The sequence below is a fragment of the Orycteropus afer genome, unplaced genomic scaffold (genome assembly GCF_000298275.1).
Source record: "Orycteropus afer afer isolate SDZICR_OR568_19922 unplaced genomic scaffold, OryAfe1.0 scaffold00449, whole genome shotgun sequence".
NCBI lineage: Eukaryota > Metazoa > Chordata > Mammalia > Tubulidentata > Orycteropodidae > Orycteropus > Orycteropus afer.
Window position 1 is genome coordinate 1,248,527 of NW_006922036.1, and position 8,049 is coordinate 1,256,575.

General features: G+C 39.0%; 1 protein-coding gene across 1 annotated transcript in view; it reads right to left on the reverse strand.

Annotated features, from left to right (window-relative positions):
* The window catches only part of CCSER2 (coiled-coil serine rich protein 2), a 333,330-nt gene extending 325,863 nt beyond the window's left edge, over window positions 1-7,467 (reverse strand). The window contains exons 1-2 of the mRNA XM_007954228.1: window positions 6,051-7,467; window positions 4,833-5,029 (exon numbers count right to left, since the gene is read on the reverse strand). Of these exons, the coding sequence (XP_007952419.1) occupies window positions 4,833-5,029; window positions 6,051-7,467 (1,614 nt within the window). The remainder of the gene's footprint in view (window positions 1-4,832; window positions 5,030-6,050) is intronic.
* Window positions 7,468-8,049: the final 582 nt, after the last annotated feature.

Sequence of the window (8,049 nt, forward strand, 5' to 3'; positions counted from 1 at the left end):
GCCCGCCCGTGCTTACCTTGCTCCCAGAGACCTGGTCCCTCTCGGCAGGGTAACAAGGGAAAGTGTTCAGTGCAGATCAGTGAGTAAGCACAAGCCCGTCCATGCTTACCTTGCTCCCGGAGACCTGGTCCCTCTCGGCAGGGTAACAAGGGAAAGTGTTCAGTGCAGATCAGTGAGTAAGCACAAGCCCGTCCGTGCTTACCTTGCTCCCGGAGATCCGGTCCCTCTCGAGAGGGTAACAAGGGAAAATGTTCAGTGCAGATCAGTGAGTAAGCACAAGCCCGCCCATGCTTACCTCGCTCCCACGGTGGTGGGGCCAGAGCACAACTAAAAACACTAAAGTCTTTTATGCAGCGCTTAAGCCGTGACTCAGCAGCCCTGAGCTCATCTTGCTCTTTCATGACTTTGTCTAGTATAAGTAGGACCAATCAACCAGCTTCCTTATATTCCTCATACTGACAAAATTGCAGAAAAGTATCAAATACGCAATCACCCAGAACTTCACTTCTCACAAGTACTTGGTGCAATTTTACATATTAATTTTGCCACCTCATGCCACAGATCAGCAGGGCCTTCTTTACTAACAGAGGCAGGGTCACTAGTGTCTTTTCAATTAATAAAACTGGAGAACCAATTTAGAAATTCCATCCTTATGATTTTGTCTGTTTAGAACCACTCTCGGTACCAAATGTGTTAGACTGGGTTCTCTATAGAAACAAAACCTTATAGCTTAACAAAATCTTAAAGCTTATATAGAGAGAGAAAGAGAAATTTATGTTAGGAAAATGGCTCACACACTTAAAGAAGCTGGCAAGTCCCAAGTTCTTGGATCAAACGTCAAGCTGGAGGCTGTTCCCAACTCTCACAGCTGCAGGGGGTGAGAAGCTCAAGGCTGGCAGGCAGTATACTAGCGATGTGTCCAACAAATGACGAATCCAAGATCTCCAGGCCGAATAGTGGATTGTTCATTCATTATAGGCAGCACAACAGAATCTCGATCCATAGAACAGTGCCTCTTTTTCCAGGATGTCCATAAATATACTGGAAGAAGGCCACACCCCTAGGGAAACTCCCTTTCAATGAATTGGCTGCTCAAAACATACTCATCTGATTCCATCATGGGAATAACCACATCACAACTGCCTAAACCACACAGAACTGTGATCTAGCCAAGTTGACACACAGCTCCAACAATCACAGCTATTATCCTATCAGTGATGGGGTGGTATTTTAGGATAAATTTGAAATGTTCTTTTTGACAATGAACCATTTTTCAATTTATCATTCCTGACATGGTATACCATATGACTGGTATTGAACATTTTCAATCAGACAATCATATGGTCTACTAACATATGGTTGTGATATTAAACCAAACCAAACTCACTGCCGTCGAGTTGATTCAACTCATAGCTACCCCTCCTTGGGTTTCCAAGGCAGTACCTCTACGGAAGTAGACTGCCCAATCTTCTTACCGAGGAGTGACTGGTGGGTTTGAACTGCCAGCCTTCTGGTTAGCAGTCAAATGCTTTAGGCACTATGCCCCCAGAGCTCCTGATTGTGATACTAGGGAAGGAAACTTGGGCAATCTACTTCCGTAGTGATGCTGCCTTGGAAACCCAAGGAGGGGTCGCTAAGAGTTGGGTCTGACTTGACGGCACATAACAACAACAACAGGACCAAAAAAACCAAACTCACTGCCATCAAGTCGAATCTGACTCATAGTGACCCCCTTTGGGTTTCCAAGGCAGTAAATTTTTACAGAAGTAGATTGCCCAGTCTTCCTTATTTGTACACACTGAACAAGCATAGGAAGCATATAAATATGATGGAAGGTATACACGGAGTGTCAGTAACAAAAAGAATTGGTCGATATGCAATCATTTCAAGAGGCAACATTTGTTCAAGAACCAATAGTAATGAAGGAAGAAGTCCAAGCTGTACTGAACGAAGGCTTTGGCCAAAAACAAGGATACAGGAATTGAATGAATACAAATTTAGGTGCTTCAACAAATGAATACAACACTGGAAGCACTCACTCATCCGTGCCAAGAAATCTGGAAGACAGCTACCTGGCCAATCACCTGGAAGAGATCCATTTGTGCTCATTTCAAAGAAAATTGACCCGAAAGAATGTGAAAATTATCTAACAATAACATTCGTATCAGCAAAAAGAATTTTCCTGAAGAGAACAGCAAGAAGAATTTTGCTGAACATAATTAAAAACATGTGCTGCCACACATCAACAGGGAACTGCCAGGAATTCAAGCCAGATTCAGAAGAGGATGTGGAATGAGGGCTATCATTGCTGATGTCAGATGTATCCTGCATGAAAGCAGAGAGTGCCAGAGAGATGCATACCTGAATTTTATTGATTATGCAAAGGCCTTTGCTCATGTGGATCATAACAAATTATGGATAACATTGTAAAAAATAGGAATTTAAGAGCACTTAATTTTGATCACATGGAACGTATAGAGAGATCAAGATGCAGTCATTTGTTCAAAAAGAACAACAGGATATTGCATGGTTTAACATCAAAAATGGTGTGTGTCAGTTGTCCCTTCTCCACACATATTCAATCTGCATGCTGAGCAAATAATACAAAAAGCCTGAACTACATGAAGAAGAATATGGCAGAAGGATTAGAAGAAGGCTCATTAACAACATGCAATACACAGATGACACCATCTTGCTTGCTTGCTGGAAGTGAAGATGACTTGAAGCACTTACTGATGAAGATCAAAGGCTACAGCCTTCAGTGTAGATTATACCTCAACATTCAAAAAACAAAAATCTTCACACTAGACAAATAAGCTCAATAATAATAAATAATAGAGAAAATACTGACGTTATCAAGGATTTCATTTTACTTGGATCAACAATCCATGTCAAGAAATCAAATGGCATATCACATTGGCCAAATCTACTGTGAAAGACCTCTTTAAAATCTTAAAAGCAAAGATATCACTTTGAGAACTAAAGTATGCTTAATCCAAGCCATGGTATTTTCAATCACCTCATATGCATGCAAAAGCTGGACAATAATAAAAGAACTGAACTATGGTGCTGGCAAAGAATACTGAATATACCATGGACTGTGTAAAATGGGAGTAATAACATCAGAACCTGTCTGATCTAAGGGGGAATGAGAATCAAGATCACCACAAAGCTGATTCCTAGGAGGAAGAGGTCACACAGACTTCTATGATCCAACTTTTTACCAATTCTGACACTAGCTACCTTCCCACAGCACTCTTCTTCTCTGCTGGATTCAATAATCCATTGTAATAGCCATACAGAATTTAGACCACATTTATAGTTAAGTAGTTTATTAAGGAAATTATAAGGTACAATTCAGGATCAACAGGCTACAACTCAGGATCAAAATCAAGAAGCATGTAAGTAAAGTTTGAAAGACTTCCACAAGTAAACACCACATCCCTCCCCTCTAAAGTACCGGACAGGTCTCTCAACTCCTCTCAACAGTACCTGCATGTTTCTCTCTGCCATGCATGTTTCCTCTCAGCTTTGCAGGCCTCCTCTCAGCACCCTCAGGACAGGCCTCCTTCTGGCCCCAAGGACATCTTAGCCCCTAAGGGCAGGCCTCCTTTTAACCCCTTCAGGACAGACTACTTCTCAACTCACTGAGGACAGGCCTTCAGCCTCCTTGCCATTGGCCTCTCTACTGCTAACTGACCAAGAACATACATAGCATAGCAGTTTTGTTCAGCTTTCTTTTAGCTGCATTCCTAGCAGCAGGTTTCTGCCACCACCAATGACTCTGTTACAGGTCCCATTCTGGGCCTGTTACCACTAGCTCAGCCACAGGGCCTCTTTCAGGCTGTCTTCAGTGGTATAGCCCTTGACCTGTGCCAGTTCCTTTAGAAGGATCCTTGTTTCTTCTTCTCTCTCTGTGCCTTCTCTCTCTCACATTTATCTCCCTTCCTGCTTCTTTCTTCCTTCTTCCTATCTCCCAATCTCTATGGGGTTGACTGCATATAGAAGCAAACTCCTGGTCAATTTCAAGGCATGGCCCTCCCACCATGGCCCAGAACCGACTAATCCCCTCTCAATAGGCCACGGACACTTCATTTGCATAGTAGGCTATTATCACTTCATTTACATAAGTATACAGATAAATCCCTGCAAGATGTGTGAAAAATACCACTCACAGGTCAGGCTATAGCTCAGGTCAGACAAAAAACATCAAACTAGAAGCTGTTTACAGCTTACCCTGGAAATGTTATCAATCTGGAAAAAAATAACAAACCCTCTGGAGTAGAAAACCAGGGCAAAGTAACTCTTCAGGGCTTAGGGGGAAAATCTCTCAAACCATTTCTCCAAAGAACCAAGGTAAAGGAACTCAATTCACCACAAACTGCCAAAAGAATGAACAAATCTGTCTTGGAGAAAGCATAGCCAGAATGCTCCTTAGAAACGAGGATGGCAAGACTTCACCTTGTTTACTCTGGACATGTTATCAGGAAAGACGAATCCTTAGAGAAGGATATCATGCTTGATCAAGCAAGGGTCAGCATAAAAAAGGAAGACATTCAACAAGTGGATTGACACAGTGGATGCAACAATGGACTCAAACATGCTTATTAGTGTGAGGACGGCACAGAACTGGACAACATTTCATTGTTATACATAGGGTTATTATGAGTCAGAGATGACTCAATGGCACTAACAACAACTAACAAAGGTCTGAATTCCCATTTCTCATATAAGAAAAATTAATTCATAGAATTAAAAAAAAATGACTATCACATGTCTATCATGAAATGAAAAAAAAAAATTTCCAAAAGGGTATATAAATCTATACATACTATGCTGTTCATCTCAGAGGACTCATAGCTCCCAACCGGATGCACATTTCCAATGGGCTCCAAGCCCTCTTCATCCCACATGTATGTTCCATCAGAGCTATCAGACGGAGAGAGTTCAAAGGAAGAACCAACTCTGAAATCTGTATCTGGTGAAATCAAGTTATTCCCAGAAGTATGCTTTGTACATTCACTCCTATCTTCAATTGATTTAAAAAAGAGAGAGAAAAAAAGTAGTTATTAATTCACAAAAATATCATTATTTCTCAGGTCCTAAAATTATAAACTCTAATAATTTGATTACAGAAAATAGGTTAGCAAAAAAGTATTCATACAAGCATTTTCTAAATTCTAGTAAGAATTTAAAGAGGAAAAATCTTAAAAATAACCCACTGAAATATTTTCCAATACACAAATAAATTTAATAATCTTTCACTTCTAAAACATTTCTAGAAACATAAATAAAGCCTCATATTCTTTTACTATTTCCCAAGATATTCCTCTACATATAACGTTTGTTAAACAAGAAATCTAACTCCTCCTTTAGAAAATAAAAATTTGCTAAGATAAAAAAAAATTCATTAGAGCAGGCATAGCCTACCTATATGACCTCATTTGGGAGCTCTGGTAGCATAGTGCCTAAGGCACTTGATTGCTAACCAGAAGGCTGGCGGTTCAAACCCACCAGCCACTCCTCAGGACAAAGATGCAACAATCTACTTCCGTAGTGATACTGCCTCGGAAACCCAAGGAGGGGTCACTACGAGTCGGGTCCAACTCGACAGCACATAACAACAAAACAAATATGACCTCATTTACACTTTATTACAGCTTTACTCAAAAAGAGATGGTTTTATGATATATGCCACTGGTGGAGGAAAGTGGAGGAAGAAAAATTCTGAAATACTGCCTACACTGAGTAGGTATACCTACAAGTCAAGAAGAGGTGAGGAAAGACACCTCAGGGGATGAGTGCTGTTACTGATGTTGTTGTTATAAATAGGGTTAAATAGTACAGGGTACAAAAGTCAATGAGCAAGGAAGACAAATATTGCCCTATTTCAATTTTATCTAGATCCATCCCTCCTTCTTAGAGTCATTCAATATAGTCTTTGAAATTGGTAGTACTTTGGAATTTATCAGAAGATAATGCTAAATATTAAGTTCAGTTATAAAAACATTTAGGAGAAAGCAAAGAAACTTAAAGATATTAATATTTACCAGACACACTCATGTCTATCCATCCATCAGTTTTATTGAAAGACTTTTCATTTTCCTTGGGAGAATCAAATATATCATTTGGTGGTACATTTTCATGCTTTTCTTCTTTGACAGAAATTTCCTCTGGAGTTATCTGAGTTCTGTTACAGTCTTCAATATCTATAAAATCATCACTAAAGTCTTCACTTAAATCATTCTTATCAGAAGATGACAAAGAAGACAAGGAAATATCATCCACATCATCACTTAGATATCTAATTTTCAAATCATTTTTCACGGTCTGGTCATTTTCTGTTCTATAACTATCATTTTCAATTACTTTTTGGTCCTTATTAGTAGCTCTTTCATTAGCCAAAACTGTAGCATGTTCCTCTACAAACTTGTCATCAGGTGCATTTTTATTACCATCAACTGTGATACTCCCAGCAAATGGAGGTCTATTAGATTTCAGTAAAGAAGGATGAACCATCCTATAACCCAAAGTGGAAGTTACACCAGGGCCATTCAATAAACTCAACTTCTTTCTACCAGCAGGATAAGGTCTATTAAATCCATACCCTAAATTTTCATTACCATTGAGTCCTTCTGACTGCTGGGAATTTCTTGTTAGTATACTTGACCTTAGAGGCACTCTAATGTGTAGCTGTTGGTTTTGATAAGGCTTAGGAAGATCTACAGCTCGGTTGAAGGAATGTGATCTGGTTATAGATGAAGGTGGAAGGAATGAATTCTGAATGGAATGTGAAAAACTTTGTGACCTTACCATTTTTTCACAAGTAACAGATTTAATATTGTCTGGGGATTGTGCTAAGCTTTCTCCAGAACTGCTTCTGGTGGCACATGAGTTTGCTCTAGGCCTTTGCATGCTAGCAACTGACCTATTTCCATAAAATCCATTCAACTGTGATTTTGGAGCACTGACTGAAGAATATGACGTCCTTCCTAAAAATGTACCTTTGGTGAATCTACCCAAATTAGATGGTCCAGCCAAAGACCTCTGGTTTAACTCCTCTGCAGATGATACAAACATAGTGGATGGCTTTGCTACTTTCGATGTGAGTACAGAAACACCTTTTAAACCTCCTTTTATCCTACTTTTGTCAAATGTTCCTTGAGAAGGAGCATGTTTTTTAGGATCAATTAATTTATCATGAGAATTCTGAATATCATTAGGCTTTCCAGCACTTTGTTCGCTGAGTAGGTATTTATTTTCCTTTCTCCAGTTAAATGAATGGGACAATGGACAATCTGAGCCATTATTTTTTATGTAACTTTTGATAGCACTACTCTTAGAAACTCCTGGTAAGTTAGCAGGTGTCCCATTTGGCATCGGCTGCAGTGTACTTCTTACAGATTTTGTTCCATACTTCGGCAATTTTGAACCCAAAAACGTCTTGAAATGTGTTTTCTCTTCCATGAGCTATTATAAGGTACATTTGTCCTTAATAACTGACAGAATCTGAGGAGGAAAAAAAAAAAAATAGAGTCACCATTTTTAAATAAGGACAATCACAAGGATTATTACATAACATGAATACACATAAAACTTATATAATTAGATATACTAAAGCCCAAAAGCGATATATGATTCCTAAAAGATTCTTATATACTGAATGCATTTATTAAATTCATAACCTTATACTAGAATAAAGAACACTTACATAAACATTTTTTTAAACTTAGAATGATGACATCAAAGTCCAAAAAAAAATAAAATTAGATTATCAAATTTGACTTTATTTAAAAAAATGAATACTGCCACCCAAGGCCCAACACTGGTCTCTATTCACCTGGAGCAACAGAGGAAGATGGAGAGTCAGGAACAGGAGGAGGATATGGAATATGTGGCTAATTGCCTCCAAGACCTACTACCTCCTTTGCCATGAGACTAGAAGTAGATAGTGACTAGCTACCATTACTGAACATTTTGATCAATGACTCTACGGAAGAATCGTGAACAAAATAGGTAAAATGCAGAACAGAATTTAAAAATTCTAAG